The sequence below is a fragment of the Pseudophryne corroboree genome, chromosome 10, assembly GCF_028390025.1.
Source record: "Pseudophryne corroboree isolate aPseCor3 chromosome 10, aPseCor3.hap2, whole genome shotgun sequence".
Classification (NCBI taxonomy): domain Eukaryota; kingdom Metazoa; phylum Chordata; class Amphibia; order Anura; family Myobatrachidae; genus Pseudophryne; species Pseudophryne corroboree.
In genome coordinates this window covers 56,910,955-56,933,386 of record NC_086453.1, presented here as the reverse complement: position 1 = coordinate 56,933,386, position 22,432 = coordinate 56,910,955, and the positions used below count along the sequence as shown (strand labels likewise).

At 48.9% G+C, this 22,432-nt stretch overlaps 1 protein-coding gene across 2 annotated transcripts in view; it reads left to right on the top strand.

Moving 5' to 3' along the window:
- The window catches only part of PNKP (polynucleotide kinase 3'-phosphatase), a 97,690-nt gene that overhangs the window by 20,486 nt on the left and 54,772 nt on the right, over positions 1–22,432 (top strand). For both annotated transcript variants that reach the window (XM_063942432.1, XM_063942433.1), the window contains exons 4-5: positions 12,947–13,483; positions 20,810–20,889. In XM_063942432.1, coding sequence (XP_063798502.1) covers positions 12,947–13,483; positions 20,810–20,889 — 617 coding nt within the window. The remainder of the gene's footprint in view (positions 1–12,946; positions 13,484–20,809; positions 20,890–22,432) is intronic.

The window sequence follows — 22,432 nt, the reverse complement described above, 5'->3', positions numbered from 1 at the left end:
CATTCTGGAACTAAGAGCAATCTACAATGCTCTAAGCCAGGCGGAACCTCTGCTTCAAGGAAGACCGGTGTTGATCCAGTCGGACAACATCACGGCAGTCGCCCATGTAAACAGACAGGGCGGCACAAGAAGCAGGAGGGCAATGGCAGAAGCTGCCAGGATCCTTCGCTGGGCGGAGAATCACGTGATAGCACTGTCAGCAGTATTCATCCCGGGCGTGGACAACTGGGAAGCAGACTTCCTCAGCAGACACGACCTTCACCCGGGAGAGTGGGGACTTCATCCAGAAGTTTCCCACATGCTATTAAACCGTTGGGTAAAACCAATGGTGGACATGATGGCGTCTCGCCTCAACAAAACACTGGACAGGTATTGCGCCAGGTCAAGAGATCCGCAGGCAATAGCTGTGGACGCGCTGGTAACACCTTGGGTGTACCAGTCGGTATATGTGTTTCCTCCTCTGCCTCTCATACCAAAGGTATTGAGGATTATACGGCAAAGAGGAGTAAGACTAGTGGATCCGGATTGGCCAAGAAGGACTTGGTACCCGGAACTTCAAGAGATGGTCACGGACGATCCGTGGCCTCTACTTCTGAGAAGGGACCTGCTTCAGCAGGGTCCTTGTCTTTTTCAAGACTTACCGCGGCTGCGTTTGACGGCATGGCGTTTGAATGCCAGATCCTAAAAGGAAAAGGCATTCCAGAAGAAGTCATTCCTACCTTGATAAAGGCAAGGAAGGAAGTCACCGCGAAGCATTATCGCCGTATTTGGCGAAAATATGTTGCGTGGTGCGAGCAGCGGAGTGCTCCGATGGAGGAATTTCAACTGGGTCGTTTTCCTACATTTCCTGCAATCAGGATTGTCTATGGGTCTCAAATTGGGATCTATTAAGGTTCAAATTTCGGCCCTATCAATATTCTTCCAAAAAGAATTGGCCTCAGTCCCTGAGGTCCAGATTTTTATCAAAGGAGTACTGCATATACAGCCTCCTGTGGTGCCTAAGGTGGCACCGTGGGATCTAAATGTAGTTTTAGATTTCCTCAAATCCAATTGGTTTGAACCACTAAAGAATGTGGATTTGAAATATCTCACATGGAAAGTGACTATGTTACTGGCCCTGGCTTCGGCCGGGAGAGTATCTGAACTGGCGGCTTTGTTTTATAAAAGCCCTTATTTAATTTTCCATTCGACATAGGGCAGAGCTGCGGACGCGTCCGCATTTTCTCCCTAAGGTGGTATCAGCGTTTCACCTGAACCAGCCTATTGTAGTGCCTGCGGCTACAGACGACTTGAAGGACTCCAAGTTGTTGGACGTTGTCAGAGCCTTAAAAATATACAATTAAAGGACGGCTGGAGTCAGAAAATCTGACTCGCTGTTTATACTGTATGCACCCAACAAGTTGGGTGCACCTGCTTCTAAGCAGTCGATTGCTCGTTGGATTTGTAACAAAATTCAACTTGTACATTCTGTGGCAGGCCTGCCACAGCCTAAATCTGTTAAGGCCCATTCCGCAAGGAAGGTGGGCTCATCTTGGGCGGCTGCCCGAGGGGTCTCGGCATTACAACTCTGCCGAGCAGCTACGTGGTCAGGGGAGAACACGTTTGTAAATTTTTACAAATTTGATACCCTGGCAAAGGAGGACCTGGAGTTCTCTCATTCGGTGCTGCAGAGTCATCCGCACTCTCCCGCCCGTTTGGGAGCTTTGGTATAATCCCCATGGTCCTTTCAGGAACCCCAGCATCCACTTAGGACGATAGAGAAAATAAGAATTTACTTACCGATAATTCTATTTCTCGGAGTCCGTAGTGGATGCTGGGCGCCCATCCCAAGTGCGGATTATCTGCAATACTTGTACATAGTTATTGTTAACTAATTCGGGTTATTGTTTAGGAAGCCATTTTTCAGAGGCTCCTCTGTTATCATACTGTTAACTGGGTTTAGATCACAAGTTGTACGGTGTGATTGGTGTGGCTGGTATGAGTCTTACCCGGGATTCAAAATCCTCCCTTATTGTGTACGCTCGTCCGGGCACAGTACCTAACTGGAGTCTGGAGGAGGGTCATAGGGGGAGGAGCCAGTACACACCACCTGACCTGTAAAAGCTTTACTTTTGTGCCCTGTCTCCTGCGGAGCCGCTATTCCCCATGGTCCTTTCAGGAACCCCAGCATCCACTACGGACTCCGAGAAATAGAATTATCGGTAAGTAAATTCTTATTATATATATATATATATATATATGTATATATAGAGATATATATAGATTATATATATATATATATATATATATATATTAAAGATGCTGTCTTAAGTGATATATATATATATATATATATATATATATATATATATATATATATATAAAACATGCCCAAAGAGATATGAGTATACTGGGTCCTAGAGTCAAAGCTATGTCGATTTCTGCTTGACGTGTCCTGTAGAATATGCAATGGACAGATGATGCCGACTTAAGAGGCATGTGGAAGGCTGAGGATTGTGTGGAGAAGGGTTCTCGGACCTGGTCTACACAGCTATAGCTGGTAATTCTGATATTTTGCCTTATATTCCTGCACAGCCTAGGAAAGCACGACATTATCAAATGCAGCCTTTCGAATAAAGAAACAAGAAAGTCCGAGGTGCATCCTTTCTTGCCAGAGGCGGGGGCACAGGAAAGAAGCTGCACAACACAGCTAGTTCCCAGGAACAGAAGTCCTCCCCGGCCTCTACAAAAATCCACCGCAAGGCGGAGCTAGGCCCGGTGGGGGCACGCCTTCGTCAGTTCAGCCACAAGTGGGTTCACTCCCTGTTAGATCCCTGGGCAATAGATATTGTGTCTCAGGGATACAAGCTGGACTTTGAGAAGATGCCCCCTCACCGACGGCCCTGCCAGCTTCCCCCCACGAGAGGGAAACAGTGTTAACTGCAATTCATAAATTGTATCTTCAACAGGTGGTGGTCAAGGTTCCCCTCCTTCAACAAGGAGGGGGTTATTATTTGACCATGTTGTAGTCCCAAAACCAGACGGTTCGGTCGGACCCATATTGAATTTAAAATCCCTGAACATATACCTGAAAGGGTTCAAGTTCAAGATGGAATCGCTAAGAGCGGTTATTGCAAGCCTGAAAGGGGGAGATTTTATGGTGACTCGGGACATAAAGGATGCATACCTTCATGTCCCCATTTATCCACCTCATCAGGCGTACCTCAGAATTGCGGTACGGGATGGTCATTACCAATTTCAGAAGTTGCCGTTTGGTCTCTCCACGGCCTTGAGAATATTCACCAAGGTAATGGCGGAAATGATGGTGCTCCTGCGGAAGCAAGGTGTCACTATTATCACGTACTTGGACGATCTCCTCATAAAAGCGAGATCAAGTGAGCAGTTGCTGAACAGCGTATCACTTTCTCTGGAAGTGAAACGGCAACACGGCTGGATTCTATATATTCCAAAGTCGCAGTTGGTTCTTACAGCTCATCTGCCTCTCCTAGGCATGATCCTAGACACAGACCAGAAAAGGGTTTATCTCCCGATAGAGAGAGCTCAGAAGCTCGTGACACTGGTCAGGAATCTATTAAAACCAAAACAGGTGTCAGTGCATCACTGCACTCGAGTCCTGGGAAGGAGGGTGGCATCATTCAAGGCCATTCCCTTCGGCAGGTTCCATAGGAGGACCTTCCAATGGGACTTACTGGACAAGTGGTCCGGATCACATCTTCGGATGCATCGGTTAATCACCCTATCCCCCAGAGCCAGGGTGTCTCTCCTGTGGTGACTGCAGAGTGCTCACCTTCTCGAAGGTCGCAGATTCGGCATTCAGGACTGGCTCCTGGTGACCACGGATGCAAGCCTCCGAGGGTGGGGGGCAGTCACACAGGGAAGAAATTTCCAAGGGCTGTGGTCAAGGCAGGAGACTTGCCTTCACATCAATATCCTGGAACTAAGGGCCATATACAACGCCCTAAGTCAAGCGGAGACCCTGCTTCGCGACCAACCGGTTCTGATCCAGTCAGACCGCAGTGGCTCATGTAAACCGCCAAGGCGGCACAAGGAGCAGGGTGGCGATGGTAGAAGCCACCAGAATTCTTCGCTGGGCGGAGAATCACGTAAGCGCACTGTCAGCAGTGTTCATTCCGGGAGTGGACAACTGGGAAGCAGACTTCCTCAGCAGGCACGACCTCCACCCGGGAGAGTGGGGACTTCATCAGGAAGTCTTCACGCAGATTGCGAATCGATGGGAACTGCCACAGGTGGACATGATGGCGTCCCGCCTCAACAAAAAGCTAAAAAGGTATTGCGCCAGGTCAAGGGACCCTCAGGCGATAGCTGTGTACGCACTAGTAACACCGTGGGTGTTCCAGTCGGTCTATGTGTTTTCTCCTCTTCCTCTCATACCAAAGGTGCTGAGAATTGTAAGAAAAAGAGGAGTGAGAACAATACTCATTGTTCCGGATTGGCCAAGAAGGACTTGGTACCCGGAACTGCAAGAAATGCTCACAGAGGACCCATGGCCTCTGCCTCTCAGACAGGACCTGTTGCAACAAGGGCCCTGTCTGTTTCAAGACTTACCGTGGCTGCGTTTGACGGCATGGCGGTTGAACGCCGGATCCTAGCGGAAAAAGGCATTCCGGATGAAGTTATTCCTACGCTGATAAAGTCTAGGAAGGACGTGACAGCAAAGCATTATCACCGTATATGGCGAAAATATGTTGCTTGGTGTGAGGCCAGGAAGGCCCCTACAGAGGAATTCCAGCTGGGTCGATTCCTGCACTTCCTACAGTCAGGTGTGACTATGGGCCTAAAATTAGGGTCCATAAAGGTCCAGATTTCGGCCCTATCCATTTTCTTTCAAAAAGAACTGGCTTCACTGCCTGAGGTTCAGACGTTTGTTAAGGGAGTGCTGCATATTCAGCCCCCTTTTGTGCCACCGGTGGCACCTTGGGATCTTAACGTGGTGTTGGGTTTCCTGAAATCCCACTGGTTTGAGCCACTTAAGACTGTGGAGCTAAAGTATCTCACGTGGAAAGTGGTCATGCTGTTGGCCTTAGCTTTGGCTAGGCGTGTGTCAGAAGTGGCGGCTTTGTCATGTAAAAGCCCCTATCTGGTTTTCCATATGGACAGGGCAGAATTGCGGACTCGTCCGCAATTTCTGCCAAAGGTGGTGTCATCTTTTCATTTGAACCAACCTATTGTGGTGCCTGCGGCTACTTGTGACTTGGGGGATTCCAAGCTGTTTGACGTAGTCCGGGCTTTGAAGATTTAGGTAACCAGAATGGCTGGAGTCAGGAAGACTGACTCGCTGTTTATCCTGTATGCATCCAACAAGCTGGGTGCTCCTGCTTCAAAGCAAACTATTGCTCGCTGGATCTGTAACACGATTCAGCAGGCTCATTCTGAGGCTGGATTGCCGCATCCAAAATCAGTGAAAGCCCATTCCACAAGGAAGGTGGGCTCTTCTTGGGTGGCTGCCCGAGGGGTCTCGGCATTACAGCTTTGCCGAGCTGCTACTTGGTCGGGTTCAAACACCTTTGCAAATTCTACAAGTTTGATACCCTGGCTGAGGAGGACCTTGTGTTTGCCCATTCGGTGCTGCAGAGTCATCCGCACTCTCCCGCCTGTTTGGGAGCTTTGGTATAATCCCCATGGTCCTTACGGAGTCCCTAGCATCCACTAGGACGTTAGAGAAAATAAGATTTTACTCTCCGGTAAATCTATTTCTCTAACGTCCTAGTGGATGCTGGGGACTCCGTAAGGACCATGGGGAATAGACGGCTCCGCAGGAGACTGGGCACACTAAAAGAAAGATTTGGTACTACCTGGTGTGCACTGGCTCCTCCCTCTATGCCCCTCCTCCAGACCTCAGTTAGATTTCTGTGCCCGGCCGAGCTGGATGCACACTAGGGGCTCTCCTGAGCTCCTAGAAAGAAAGTATATGTTAGGTTTTTTATTTTACAGTGAGACCTGCTGGCAACAGGCTCACTGCAACGAGGGACTAAGGGGAGAAGAAGCGAACCTACCTGCTTGCAGCTAGCTTGGGCTTCTTAGGCTACTGGACACCATTAGCTCCAGAGGGATCGACCGCAGGACCCGTCCTTGGTGTTCGTTCCCGGAGCCGCGCCGCCGTCCCCCTTACAGAGCCAGAAGCATGAAGATGGTCCGGAAAATCGGCGGCAGAAGACTTCAGTCTTCACCAAGGTAGCGCACAGCACTGCAGCTGTGCACCATTGCTCCTCATACACACTTCATACTCCGGTCACTGAGGGTGCAGGGCGCTGGGGGGGGGCGCCCTGAGCAGCAATAAAAACACCTTGGCTGGCAAAATAATCACAATATATAGCCCCAGAGGCTATATATGTGATAATTACCCCTGCCAGAATCCATAAAAAAGCGGAAGAAAAGTCAGCGAAAAAGGGGCGGAGCTATCTCCCTCAGCACACTGGGCGCCATTTTCTCTTCACAGTGCAGCTGGAAGACAGCTCCCCAGGCTCTCCCCTGTAGTTTTCAGGCTCAAAGGGTTAAAAAGAGAGGGGGGGCACTAAATTTAGGCGCAATATTGTTTATACAAGCAGCTATTGGGGAAAATTCACTCAGTGATAGTGTTTATCCCTACATTATATAGCGCTCTGGTGTGTGCTGGCATACTCTCTCTCGGTCTCCCCAAAGGGCTGTGTGGGTTCCTGTCCTCAGTCAGAGCATTCCCTGTGTGTGTGCGGTGTGTCGGTACGGCTGTGTCGACATGTTTGATGAGGAGGCTTATGTGGAGGCGGAGCAGTTGCCGATAAATGGGATGTCGCCCCCTGTGGGCCGACACCAGAGTGGATGGATAGGTGGAAGGTATTAACCGACAGTGTCAACTCCTTACATAAAAGGCTGGATGACGTAACAGCTATGGGACAGCCGGCTTCTCAGCCCGCACCTGCCCAGGCGTCTCAAAGGCCATCAGGGGCTCAAAAACGCCCGCTCCCTCAGATGGCAGAAACAGATGTCGACACAGAGTCTGACTCCAGTGTCGACGAGGTGGAGACATATACACTAGGAACATCCGTTACATGATCCCGGCAATAAAAAATGTGTTACACATTTCTGACATTAACCCAAGTACCACTAAAAAAGGGTTTTATGTTTGGGGAGAAAAAGCAGGCAGTGTTTTGTTCCCCCATCCAATGAGTGAGTGAAGTGTGAAAAAGCGTGGGTTCCCCCGATAAGAAACTGATAATTTAAAGTTACTGATGGCGTACCTTTTCCCGCCAGAGGATAAGTTACGCTGGGAGATATCCCCTAGGGTGGATAAGGCGCTCACACGTTTGTCAAAAAAGGTGGCACTGCCGTCTTAGGATACGGCCACTTTGAAGGTACCTGCTGATAAAAAGCAGGAGGCTATCCTGAAGTCTGTATTTATACACTCAGGTACTAGACTGAGACCTGCAGATAGTGCTGCTGCAGCGTTGTCTGTAACCCTGTCAAACAGGGATACTATTTTGCGAACATAAGACGTCGTCTTATATATGAGGGATGCACAGAGGGATATTTTGCCGGCTGGCATCCAGAATTAATGCAATGTCCATTTTGTCAGGAGGGTATTAGAGACCCGACACTGGACAGGTGATGCTGACTTTAAAAGGCACATAGAGCCTTATAAGGGTGAGGAATTGTTTGGGGATGGTCTCTGGGACCTCGTATCCACAGCAACAGCTGGGAAGAAATTTTTTTACCTCAGGTTTCCTCACAGCCTAAGAAAGCACTGTATTATCAGGTACAGTCCTTTCGGCTTCAGAAAGGCGCTTCCTTTCTGCACAGAGACGAGGGAAGAGGGAAAAAGCTGCACCAGTCAGCCAGTTCCCAGAATCAAAATTCTTCCCCCGCTTCCTCTGAGTTCACCGCATGACGCGGGGGCTCCACAGGCGTAGCCAGGTACGGTGGGGGGCCGCCTCAAAATTTCAGCGATCGGTGGGCTCGCTCACAGGTGGATCCCTGGATCCTTCAAGTAGTATCTCAAGGGTACAAGCTGGAATTCGAGGCGTCTCCCCCCCGCCGTTTCCTCAAATCTGCCTTGCCGACAACTCCCTCAGGCAGGGAGGCTGTGCTAGAGGCAATTCACAAGCTGTATTCCCAGCAGGTGATAGTCAAGGTGCCCCTACTTCAACAAGGACGGGGTTACTATTCCACACTGTTTGTGGTACCGAAACCGGACGGTTCGGTGAGACCCATTTTAAATTTGAAGTCCTTGAACACATACATAAAAAAATTCAAGTTCAAGATGGAATCGCTCAGGGCGGTTTTTGCAAGCCTGGAGAAGGGGGATTACATGGTATCCCTGGACATCAAGGATGCTTACCTGCATGTCCCAATTTACCTTCCTCACCAGGAGTACCTCAGATTTGTGGTACAGGATTGTCATTACCAATTCCAGACACTACCGTTTGGACTGTCCACGGCACCGAGGGTGTTTACCAAGGTAATGGCAGAAATGATGATACTCCTTCGAAAAAAGGGAGTTTTAATTATCCCGTACTTGGACGATCTACTAATAAAGGCGAGGTCCAGGGAGCAGTTACTGGTCGGAGTAGCACTATCTCGGGAAGTGCTACAACAGCATGGCTGGATTCTAAACATCCCAAAGTCACAACTGGTTCCTTCCACACGCTTACTGTTCCTGGGGATGATTCTGGACACAGAACAGAAAAAAGTGTTTCTCCCGCAGGAGAAAGCCAAGGAGCTGTCATCTCTAGTCAGAGACCTCCTAAAACCAAAACGGGTATCGGTGCATCACTGCACACGAGTCCTGGGAAAAATGGTGGCTTCATACGAAGCAATTCCATTCGGCAGGTTCCATGCAAGGACCTTCCAGTGGGACCTCTTGGACAAGTGGTCGGGATCGCATCTTCAGATGCATCGTCTGATAACCCTGTCTCCAAGGACCAGGGTGTCTCTACTGTGGTGGCTGCAGAGTGCTCATCTTCTAGAGGGCCGCAGATTCGGCATACAGGACTGGGTCCTGGTGACCACGGATGCCAGCCTTCGAGGCTGGGGAGCAGTCACACAGGGAAGAAACTTCCAAGGACTATGGTCAAGTCAGGAGACTTCCCTGCACATAAATATTCTGGAACTAAGGGCCATTTACAATGCCCTAAGTCAGGCAAAACCCCTGCTTCAGAACCAGCCGGTACAGATCCAGTCAGACAACATCACGGCAGTCGCCCATGTAAACCGACAGGGCGGCACAAAAAGCAGGATGGCGATGGCAGAAGCCGCAAGGATTCTCCGATGGGCGGAAAGTCACATAATAGCACTGTCGGCAGTGTTCATTCCGGGAGTGGACAACTGGGAAGCAGACTTCCTCAGCAGACACGACCTACACCCGGGAGAGTGGGGACTTCATCCAGAAGTCTTCCTACTGTTGGTAAACCGTTGGGAAAGGCCACAGGTGGACATGATGGCGTCCCGCCTAAACAAAAACCTAAAGAGATATTGCGCCAGGTCAAGGGACCCTCAGGCGATAGCTGTGGACGCGCTAGTGACACCGTGGGTGTACCAGTCGGTTTATGTGTTCCCTCCTCTGCCCCTCATACCAAAGGTACTGAGAATAATAAGAAGGCGAGGAGTAAGAACGATACTCGTGGTTCCGGATTGGCCAAGAAGAGCTTGGTACCCGGAACTTCAAGAAATGTTATCAGAGGACCCATGGCCTCTACCTCTCAGACAGGATCTGCTACAGCAGGGGCCCTGTCTGTTCCAAGACTTACCGCGGCTGCGTTTGACGGCATGGCGGTTGAATTCCGGATCCTAAAGGAAAAGGGTATTCCGGAGGAAGTCATTCCTACGCTGATAAAAGCCAGGAAAGAAGTAACCGCAAACCATTATCACCGCATTTGGCGAAAATATGTTGCGTGGTGTGAGGCCAGGAAGGCCCCCACAGAGGAATTTCAGCTGGGTCGTTTTCTGCACTTCCTACAGTCAGGAGTGACTATGGGCCTAAAATTGGGTTCCATTAAGGTCCAGATTTCGGCTCTGTCGATTTTCTTCCAGAAAGAACTGGCTTCACTGCCTGAAGTTCAGACTTTTGTAAAGGGAGTGCTTCATATTCAGCCCCTTTTGTGCCTCCTGTGGCACCTTGGGATCTCAATGTGGTGTTGAGTTTCCTAAAATCACATTGGTTTGAACCACTTAAAACCGTGGATCTCAAATATCTCACGTGGAAAGTGGTCATGTTATTGGCCTTGGCTTCGGCCAGGCGTGTGTCAGAATTGGCGGCTTTGTCGTGTAAAAGCCCTTATCTGATTTTCCATATGGATAGGGCAGAATTGAGGACTCGTCCCCAGTTTCTCCCTAAGGTGGTATCAGCTTTTCACTTGAACCAACCTATTGTAGTGCCTGCGGCTACTAAGGACTTGGAGGATTCCAAGTTACTGGACGTAGTCAGGGCCTTGAAAATTTATGTTTCCAGGACGGCTGGAGTCAGGAAAACTGACTCGCTTTTTATCCTGTATGCACCCAACAAAATAGGTGCTCCTGCTTCTAAGCAGACTGTTGCTCGCTGGATTTGTAGCACAATTCAGCTGGCGCATTCTGCGGCTGGTTTGCCGCATCCTAAATCAGTGAAAGCCCATTCCACGAGGAAGGTGGGCTCATCTTGGGCGGCTGCCCGAGGGGTCTCGTCTTTACAACTTTGCCGAGCTGCTACTTGGTCAGGGGCAAACACGTTTGCTAAATTCTACAAATTTGATACCCTGGCTAAGGAAGACCTTGAGTTCTCTCATTCGGTGCTGCAGAGTCATCCGCACTCTCCCGCCCGTTTGGGAGCTCTGGTATAATCCCCATGGTCCTTACGGAGTCCCCAGCATCCACTAGGACGTTAGAGAAAATAAGAATTTACTCACCGATAATTCTATTTCTCGTAGTCCGTAGTGGATGCTGGGCGCCCATCCCAAGTGCGGATTGTCTGCAATACTTGTATATAGTTATTGCCTAACTAAAGGGTTATTGAGCCATCTGTTGAGAGGCTCAGTTGTTATTCATACTGTTAACTGGGTAAAATATCACGAGTTATACGGTGTGATTGGTGTGGCTGGTATGAGTCTTACCCGGGATTCAAAATCCTTCCTTATTGTGTCAGCTCTTCCGGGCACAGTATCCTAACTGAGGTCTGGAGGAGGGGCATAGAGGGAGGAGCCAGTGCACACCAGGTAGTACCAAATCTTTCTTTTAGTGTGCCCAGTCTCCTGCGGAGCTGTCTATTCCCCATGGTCCTTACGGAGTCCCCAGCATCCACTACGGACTACGAGAAATAGAATTATCGGTGAGTAAATTCTTATTTTCTCGTAGTCCGTAGTGGATGCTGGGCGCCCGTCCCAAGTGCTGACTTTCTGCAATACGTGTATATAGTAATTGCTTACTAAAGGGTTATGTTATGTTGGCATCCATTGGTTGATGCTCTGTTGTTTGTTCATACTGTTAACTGGGTAAGAGTATCACAAGTTATACGGTGTGATTGGTGTGGCTGGTATGAGTCTTACCCTGGGTTCCAAAATCCTTTCCTTGTAATGTCAGCTCTTCCGGGCACAGTTTCCTTAACTGAGGTCTGGAGGAGGGGCATAGAGGGAGGAGGGGCATAGAGGGAGGAGCCAGTGCACACCAGTAGTACTGAATCTTTCTTAGAGTGCCCAGTCTTCTGCGGAGCCCGTCTATTCCCCATGGTCCTTACGGAGTCCCCAGCATCCACTACGGACTACGAGAAATAGATTTACCGGTGAGTAAAATCTTATTATATATATATATATATATATATACACACACACACACACACACACATTATTATGACCAACCGCTAATAGCCAGAGTAACTGACCGCTGCTAGACAGGCTGGTAGTGACTCAATAAGGTGCTGGTAGGTTGGCCCCGGTATCCGGAGCCATGCTGACTGCAGTGCATCCCACAGCTGCTGGAGGGTGCGTGGCCACCACTAGCTTGTGTTCTCCCAGCAATGGTTGCCGGGTGTTTGTTGTCCGATGTCTCTCACCTCACACGCCAACGTCCATCCATTCGATGAAGCAGATAATGTGACTCATCGGAGAAGGCAACTCTTCGCCAATCATCCGTTTCCAATACAGTCGTGCAAATTGAAGCCTTTTCTACCAATGCACCTGCGTTAGAATAGGTGCAGTGACCATCAGTTTGCGTCGGAGCCCCATACACAGCAGGGTTTGCTGAACTGTCGTTTTATGCACACGTCATTTTGACGGTGAGCCGCTCCACTGTAGCGCGTTGGTCGGCTATCACACACCTTCATAGCCGTCCTTCACCTCTCACATCAATTGCATGTGGCGCTCCACAGTTTCCACATCGGTTATTTGCAATGGTGCCATTTGTCCAGTCATGATGCACCTTCACCGCAGCAGCACGCCAACAGTTCACAAACTGCGCTGTGTCAGGAATACTGCCACCCTTGGCGCGAAAGCCGATAATCATCCCTTTTTGCAACTTGGATAAATCGCCCTTTTTACCCATGACAGCAACGAGTGATATGTGTGCAGACAGCCTATCGCACACCTTATATACCCACCAAGCCAGCGCACAACACTTGGCATAATTCATGGGCTACGTGTTGCCGACATCAAATGTCGGATGTGATCATAATAATGTGACTCGACCGTGTATATATAAACTGTATACCAGACGGACTGTTGGAAGAGATGTGTGTTTATTGATTTCTAAAAACTACAATTATTGTTAACAAAATGAACGTCCTCAGTTGTTAATCTTTTTCAAGTAAGTTTTGTTTTGATCATGCAGTGTTTTGCTATGCAGTACCATTCCGTCTGTAACTGGGAGCAGGACAGGCTTGTGCTTAGCGGGTAGCCATATTGTCTGTTCTGTAATGGGAGTGTACTTGTGTATATATTGTGGTGTTCTTACCATGGTCTCACAGATTGGCTAATGTTGTTGCTCTTAGCTGGGTGTAAACCCCACCTCCGTCGGAGAGGTCTCACTGAAGCACGGAGAGAGCACCCAGATGACAGAAGATCACACTCTCTATATGGTGAACTCGCTGCACCCTTACACGGTGGAGTTCAGTAAAGAGAGCCCCAAAAACAACGCTCCATATGGAAAGCCCACAGCCGCCTTACAGGGGAACAAAAAGCGCTCTCTGGCTGCAGAACCGAAGAAGAATATTACAGACTTTTTCGGCACAACCCAGAAGAGAAGCCACCGGGATGAAGAACGCAAAGCTGAGCCCAGCAGTAAGAAGTTAAAGTGCCAGGATTCGGGTTTGAAGGCTGCAGGAAACAGTGACGATTCAGAGGAGGAGGAAACTGCTCGCAAACTGAAAGAGTTGCAGGAGACAGCGGCCAAAGCCCACCCCTCCGGCACCAAAACATCCCACGTCTCCCCGGACGCTCAGAGGGGCGGAACCTGCAGCAAAGACTCCTGGGAAGAACATGGCAAGCTTTTGATCTTTCAGAAGAAAGGCGTTCAGTCTTCTTCCAAGGTACGAAAATATCCACATATGCATACAAGCCAAAGTGCATTCCTGCCTTTATGTGTTGTATTGTAAATGTATGTAGCGGTAGCGATTCCCTCATTCAGATACAAAGAAACAGAGGTGCCATGCTAGCACAGCTTCTAAGCACAGTGCAGGCAGCGGGAAAGCGGACTGTGACATATACTGAAAGCTGGGTAGCCACACAGGTTGTACTTGCAAGCTACCTCCCTGCCAGGCTTTCCAGTCACACAAGGCTCAGATCCTCATGTTTAGGGTCATTAGATTTGGGATATAGAGGAGGGTAGGGCCATCAAGGCTGATGGGGTCAATCTAAATTCTGGATTGCATCCGCACCCCCTCGTCATGAGAACGTGCTTGGGTAACACATGGACTTTTCTTAAAAACGATTTCAAATTCAGGCTGTAGAAGTCCACTATTTAAACGTCACTCATTTAATATGACAAAACCCTGCTCTGTGGGGGTTGGGTACGAAGTATTTTTATCCTACCACTACTCCTACGTCACTGACTCCTACCCCTAACCCACTCTGTCCCTAACGCTCACCCTAGTGCCTAATCCCAACAACAAGGCCAGTACTTACCTACGGGATCCCGCTGATGAAATTCTGATCACATCCCACTCTGTAGCCAGTCTGCATTGCTGAAGTACTGATTGTTTGCATTCAGAGGACAATGTTAGTAGCAAATGTTTTCTATTAGCCGTGAACTGAGTCCTGAATCCTTAATCTACAGCACAGGTTGAATTGCTCATTCATGCTGGCAGTACATAGGCCCTTAAGCCCTCTACAGTCTGCACACATAGGCAAAGGGATAAATCCAGAAGTTCAGCACTTAGGCTACATTAACAAATAACAGCAAACATGGAACCATAGCTGCAACCAACAAACCAGATTTTGTGCTGTTAAACAGCCTATGTTAAACATTGGTTCTCCTGTATTCCGTTTATTTCAAAATGTGCAGATGTCAGACGAAGGTGCGCCCCCTTGTGCCTGTCCCTGGCAATAGCTAGACATATACCTGCTTCCGGCTTGCATTGAGTTATGCGGGCCAAACATCTACTATTAGTATTATTATTATTATTATCCTTTATTTCTCTAACGTCCTAGTGGATGCTGGGAACTCCGTAAGGACCATGGGGAATAGCGGGCTCCGAAGGAGGCTGGGCACTCTAGAAAGATCTTAGACTACCTGGTGTGCACTGGCTCCTCCCACTATGACCCTCCTCCAAGCCTCAGTTAGATTTCGTGCCCGGCCGAGGTTGGATGCACACTAGGGGCTCTCCTGAGCTCTTAGAAAGTTATAGTCTTAGAATTTGTTTTTTTCAGTGAGACCTGCTGGCAACAGGCTCACTGCAGCGAGGGACTAAGGGGAGAAGAAGCGAACTCGCCTGCTTGCAGCCGGATTGGGCTTCTTAGGCTACTGGACACCATTAGCTCCAGAGGGATCGACCGCAGGCCCAGCCTTGATGTTCGGTCCCGGAGCCGCGCCGCCGTCCCCCTTACAGAGCCAGAAGCAGGAAGATGGTCCGGAAAATCGGCGGCATGAAGACGTCCTGTCTTCACCAAGGTAGCGCACAGCACTGCAGCTGTGCGCCATTGCTCCTCATACACACTTCACACTCCGGTCACTGAGGGTGCAGAGCGCTGGGGGGGGGCGCTCTGAGGCAGCAATAAAAACACCTTGGCTGGCTAAAATACCTCAATATATAGCCCCTGGGGCTATATATGAGGTAAATACCCCTGCCAGAATCACAAAATAAGCGGGAGAATAGGCCGCGAAAAAGGGGCGGAGCCTATCTCCTCAGCACACTGGCGCCATTTTTCCCTCACAGCTCGGCTGGAAGGAAGCTCCCTGGCTCTTCCCTGCATTTCTACAATACAGTAAGAGGGAAAAAGAGAGGGGGGGCACTAAATTGGCATTGTATACAGTATAAGCAGCTATTAGGGACATAACTCAGTTAGTCCCTGTATATATATAGCGCTCTGGTGTGTGCTGGCATACTCTTACTCTGTCCCCCCAAAGGGCTTTTGTGGGTCCTGTCCTCTATTTGAGCATTCCCTGTGTGTGTGGAGTGTGTCGGTACGGCTGTGTCGACATGTTTGAGGAGGATAATGATGTGGAGGGGGAGCAGATGCCTTTAGCAGAGATGTCACCCCCTGCGGGGCAGACACCTGAGTGGATGGTATTATGGCAAGAAATGAGTGCACGTATAGACTCCTTACATAAAAAATTTGACGACATGCCGACTGTGGGACAGCCGAGTCTTCAGCTCGTGCCGGTCCAAGGGTCTCAAAAGTCATCAGGGGCTCTAAAACGCCCGTTATCTCAGGTGGCACAAGTAGATGTCGACACGGATACTGACGCCAGTGTCGACGACGATGAGTCAAATTTAATGCCCGTTAAGGCCATTCGCTGCATGATTGAGGCAATGAAAGAGGTGTTAAATATTTCTGATTTACATCCAGGTACCACAAAAAAGGGTATTATGTTTGGGGAGAAAAAACTACCTGTAGTTTTTCCCCCGTCAGATGAATTAAATGAAGTGTGTGAAGAAGCGTGGGCTTCCCCTGATAAGAAATTGGTGATTCCTAAGAAATTACTAATGGCGTTCCCTTTCCCGCCAGAGGATAGGTTACGTTGGGAAACACCCCCGAGGGTGGATAAAGCGCTCACACGTTTGTCAAAAAAGGTGGCACTACCGTCCCAGGATACGGCCGCCCTTAAGGAACCTGCTGATAGAAGGCAGGAGGCGATCCTGAAGTCTGTATATACACACTCAGGCATTATACTCAGACCAGCAATTGCGTCAGCTTGGATGTGCAGTGCTGCCGCTGCATGGTCAGATAACCTGTCAGAAAATATTGACACACTAGACAGAGACACGATCCTGTTAACAATTGACCATATAAAAGACTCAGTCTTATACATGAGAGATGCACAGAGGGAAATCTGCCGGCTGGCATCTAAAGTAAGTGCACTATCTATCTCTGCTAGGAGATGCTTATGGACTCGCCAGTGGACTGGAGATGCAGATTCCAAAAGGCACATGGAAGTTTTGCCTTATAAAGGGGAGGAATTATTTGGGGATGGTCTCTCCGACCTAGTTTCCACAGCAACGTCTGGGAAGTCAGCATTTTTACCCCATGTCCCCTCGCAGCCTAAGAAGGCGCCATTTTATCAGGTTCAGTCCTTTCGATCCCAGAAAAATAAGCGGGGAAAAGGAGGGTCTTTTCTGTCAAGAGGCAGAGGCAGGGGAAAAAGGCTGCAGCAAACAGCAGGTTCCCAGGAACAAAAGTCCTCCCCCGCTTCCTCTTCCAAGTCCGCCGCATGACGGTGGGGCTTCACAAGCGGAGCCGGGTACGGTGGGGGCCCGCCTCAGGAATTTCAGCGATCAGTGGGTTCGCTCACAGGTGGATCCCTGGATCCTTCAAATAGTATCTCAAGGATACAGGCTGGAATTCGAGGCGATTCCACCCCGCCGTTTCCTAAAATCCGCCTTGCCGATTGCTCCCTCAGACAGGGAGGCAGTGCTAGCGGCAATTCACAAGCTGTATTCCCAGCAGGTGATAATCAAGGTACCCCTACTCCAACAAGGCCGGGGTTACTATTCCACACTATTTGTGGTACCGAAACCGGACGGTTCGGTGAGACCCATTCTAAATTTGAAGTCCTTGAACACATACATAAAAAAATTCAAGTTCAAGATGGAATCGCTCAGGGCGGTTATTGCAAGCCTGGACGAGGGGGATTACATGGTATCCCTGGACATCAAGGATGCTTACCTACATGTCCCCATTTACAATTCTCACCAGGAGTACCTCAGATTTGTGGTACAGGATTGCCATTACCAATTCCAGACGCTGCCGTTTGGACTCTCCACGGCACCGAGGGTATTTACCAAGGTTATGGCGGAAATGATGATACTCCTTCGAAAAAAGGGAGTTTTAATTATCCCATACTTGGACGATCTCCTAATAAAGGCACGATCCAAGGAACAGTTGTTAGTGGGAGTAGCACTATCTCAGGAAGTGCTGAGCCAGCACGGTTGGATTCTGAATATCCCAAAGTCACAGCTGGTCCCCACGACACGTCTAATGTTCCTGGGAATGATTCTGGACACGGCCCAGAAAAAAGTGTTTCTCCCGGAGGAGAAAGCCAGGGAGTTGTCTTCTCTAGTCAGAGACCTCCTAAAACCAAAACAGGTATCAGTGCATCACTGCACGCGAGTCCTGGGAAAGATGGTAGCTTCCTACGAAGCAATTCCATTCGGCAGGTTCCATGCCAGAATCTTTCAGTGGAACCTGTTGGACAAGTGGTCCGGATCGCATCTTCAGATGCATCGTTTAATAACCCTGTCTCCACGAACCAGGGTGTCTCTTCTGTGGTGGCTGAACAGTGCTCATCTTCTGGAGGGCCGCAGATTCGGCATACAGGACTGGGTCCTGGTGACCACGGATGCCAGCCTACGAGGCTGGGGGGCAGTCACAAAGGGAAGAAATTTCCAGGGACTATGGTCAAGTCAGGAGACTGCCCTTCACATAAATATTCTGGAACTAAGGGCCATTTACAATGCCCTAAGTCAAGCAAAATCCCTGCTCCTACACCAGCCGGTGCTGATCCAGTCAGACAACATCACGGCAGTCGCCCATGTGAATCGACAGGGCGGCACAAGAAGCAGGACGGCGATGGCAGAAGCCACAAAAATTCTCCGATGGGCGGAGAATCATGTACTAGCACTGTCAGCAGTGTTCATCCCGGGAGTGGACAACTGGGAAGCAGACTTTCTCAGCAGGCACGACCTCCACCCGGGAGAGTGGGGACTTCATCCAGAAGTCTTCCAAATGATTGTAAATCAATGGGGTCGTCCACAGGTGGACATGATGGCGTCCCGCATAAACAAAAAACTAGAGAAGTATTGCGCCAGGTCAAGAGACCCTCAGGCGATAGCGGTGGACGCCCTAGTGACACCGTGGGTGTACCGTTCAGTGTATGTGTTCCCTCCTCTACCTCTCATACCAAAGGTACTGAGAATAATAAGAAAGCGAGGAGTAAACACAATTCTCGTGGTTCCGGATTGGCCAAGAAGAGCGTGGTACCCGGAACTTCAAGAGATGATCTCAGAGGACCCTTGGTCCCTGCCGCTCAGACAGGACCTGCTACAGCAGGGCCCCTGTCTGTTCCAAGACTTACCGCGGCTGCGTTTGACGGCATGGCGGTTGAACGCCGGATCCTGAAGGAAAAGGGCATTCCGGAGGAAGTCATTCCTACGCTTATTAAAGCCAGGAAAGATGTTACGGCAAAACATTATCACCGCATATGGCGAAAATATGTTGCATGGTGCGAGGCCAAAAAGGCCCCAACAGAGGAATTTCAACTGGGTCGATTTCTGCATTTCCTGCAAGCAGGAGTGAATATGGGCCTAAAACTAGGCTCCATTAAAGTACAGATCTCGGCTCTGTCGATTTTCTTTCAAAAGGAACTAGCTTCAGTACCTGAAGTTCAGACATTTGTGAAAGGAGTGCTGCATATTCAGCCCCCATTTGTGCCTCCTGTGGCACCGTGGGATCTCAACGTGATGTTGAATTTCTTGAAATCACATTGGTTTGAGCCACTAAAAACCGTGGATCTGAAATATCTCACGTGGAAAGTGGTCATGTTATTGGCCCTGGCATCAGCCAGGCGAGTGTCAGAATTGGCGGCTTTATCATGTAAAAGCCCTTATCTGATTTTTCATATGGATAGGGCAGAATTGAGGACTCGTCCCCAGTTTCTCCCTAAGGTGGTGTCAGCGTTTCACCTGAACCAGCCTATTGTGGTGCCTGCGGCTACTAAGGATTTGGAGGACTCCAAGTTGCTAGACGTTGTCAGGGCCCTGAAAATATATGTTTCCAGGACGGCTGGAGTCAGAAAATCTGACTCGCTATTTATCCTATATGCACCCAACAAGCTGGGTGCTCCTGCTTCTAAGCAGACTATTGCTCGTTGGATTTGTAGTACAATTCAGCTTGCACATACTGTGGCAGGCCTGCCACAGCCTAAATCTGTCAATGCCCATTCCACAAGGAAGGTGGGCTCATCTTGGGCGGCTGCCCGAGGGGTCTCGGCTTTACAACTTTGCCGAGCAGCTACTTGGTCAGGGGCAAACACGTTTGCAAAATTCTATAAATTTGATACCCTGGCTGAGGAGGACCTGGAGTTCTCTCATTCGGTGCTGCAGAGTCATCCGCACTCTCCCGCCCGTTTGGGAGCTTTGGTATAATCCCCATGGTCCTTACGGAGTTCCCAGCATCCACTAGGACGTTAGAGAAAATAAGAATTTACTCACCGGTAATTCTGTTTCTCGTAGTCCGTAGTGGATGCTGGGCGCCCATCCCAAGTGCGGTCTATCTGCAATACTTGTACATAGTTATTGTTAACTAAATCGGGTTATTGTTGAGCCATCTGTTGAGAGGCTCTATCGTTTCATGCTGTTAACTGGGTTTCATATCACGAGTTGTTCGGTGTGATTGGTGTGGCTGGTATGAGTCTTACCCGGGATTCAAAATCCTTCCTTATTGTGTACGCTCGTCCGGGCACAGTACCTAACTGAGGCTTGGAGGAGGGTCATAGTGGGAGGAGCCCGTGCACACCAGGTAGTCTAAGATCTTTCTAGAGTGCCCAGCCTCCTTCGGAGCCCGCTATTCCCCATGGTCCTTACGGAGTTCCCAGCATCCACTACGGACTACGAGAAACAGAATTACCGGTGAGTAAATTCTTATTTTATATGGCGCCGCAAGGGTTCCGCAGCACCCAATTACAGAGTACATATGCACATTATCAAAACAGGAAAACAGTGACTTACAGTTGAAGACAATATAGGACAAGTACAGGGTAACTAAGCATAACTACACCAGTAGACGACATAGAGCTAAGTTCCAAGGTGGCCGAAAAACTGCGGTATTTGGGCAGTTGAGGATTATTAAAGTAAGAAAAGGATAAGCACATGAGGGAAGAGGGCCCTACTCGTGAGATCTTACATCTACAGCTCCGATTCCCGATTCTGTTGATTGACTGTCCGATTCACTGATCGGCGGCCCATCGATGAGGAAAAAACAACATAAGTATCCCTGACTCGCCAGTCCCAACCATTTTTTGGTTGGAATTGGTGAATCGGAGAAATCCAACATGTAGGATTTCTCTGATCCCGGCAAAATGGGCAGTTGCCAGATTTCTTCCTGATGTATGGGCCCCCTTAGTTTCTGTACCTGAGTTGTGCTCCCCCCACATAGGGACATGGAGCGATTAGTATGTTATTGCTCTGTTTATCTTCCAGATTGCAGGATTTGACATTGATGGAACAATTATCACCACTAAGTCAGGGAAGGTCTTCCCAACCAGCGCAGATGACTGGAGGTAAGCCCTGTTTATTCACCACGTTCCCCAACTCATCCATAACCTAGAATCAAAATAGAATTTCACAGTTTTTAAAAATAAGTAAGCTGGAGTAAAGGCACCACTAAGAATCTGTGCATCTATGGTTGCCAATTCCGGGATGGGGATGGGCGGGATTCCGGGACCTAGGCCTGAAATTGGCCGGGTTTCAATCCCAGGATTGGAGCTTCCAATACCATGGATTTGGGAATTAACCAGCCCCTTTTTTCAATGCCGGGCAGCGTTGAGCCTCTTCAGCAGGCTTAGACACTGCCCGGCTCCCCCTGCGCAGTCTGATGCCAGCCGCCCGGACCTCACCCTCGGTTCCTGAGATTGAAAAAACTGAGATTTATATCCTGAACAAATAATAATCCTGTTAGCAAACATGCAGAGTAATACATTTCCCTTTCTGTTCCAAATACGATATAGCGTGAAAAGAATTGTAATATGACGGAGCGTCAGTTAAAAACAGATGAGATGACTTAAAGGAACATAAAATAACATATAACCATTTCAAATTAAAACGCTTAAAAAAAAAAAAGACTACAACTTACATATATACAGAGCAAACAATAAACCGTAAAATGAAAGGTAAAAGCAGTGGGGTGTCACTTGTAGTACAGACCAAATGCAACACGTTTCGCAAAGGAACTAACAGACATGTGAACGTTTTTGACTGGCAATCAGCTGCCTTTATAGGAGTGAGCAACAAGAATGTTCCACGTTTAGATCAGTTTGATTACTCCTATACATTGCACAGCACAGGTGTGTCTCAGATGTATTACCCCTATACACTGCACAGCACAGGTGTTTCTCAGATGTATTACCCCTATACACTGCACAGCACAGGTGCGTCTCAGATGTATTACCCCTATACACTGCACAGCACAGGTGTATCTCAGATGTATTACCTCTATACTACACAGCACAGGTGCGTCTCAGATGTATTACCCCTATACACTGCACAGCACAGGTGTGTCTCAGATGTATTACCCCTATACACTGCACAGCACAGGTGTGTCTCAGATGTATTACCCCTATACACTGCACAGCACAGGTGTGTCTCAGATGTATTACCCCTATACACTGCACAGCACAGGTGCGTCTCAGATGTATTACCCCTATACACTGCACAGCACAGGTGTGTCTCAGATGTATTACCCCTATACACTGCACAGGTGTGTCTCAGATGTATTACCCCTATACACTGCACAGCACAGGTGTATCTCAGATGTATTACCTCTATACTGCACAGCACAGGTGCGTCTCAGATGTATTACCCTTATACACTGCACAGCACAGGTGTGTCTCAGATGTATTACCCCTATACACTGCACAGCACAGGTGTTTCTCAGATGTATTACCCCTACACACTGCACAGCACAGGTGTATCTCAGATGTATTACCTCTATACTGCACAGCACAGGTGCGTCTCAGATGTATTACCCCTATACACTGCACAGCACAGGTGTGTCTCAGATGTGTTACCCCTATACACTGCACAGCACAGATGTGTCTCAGATGT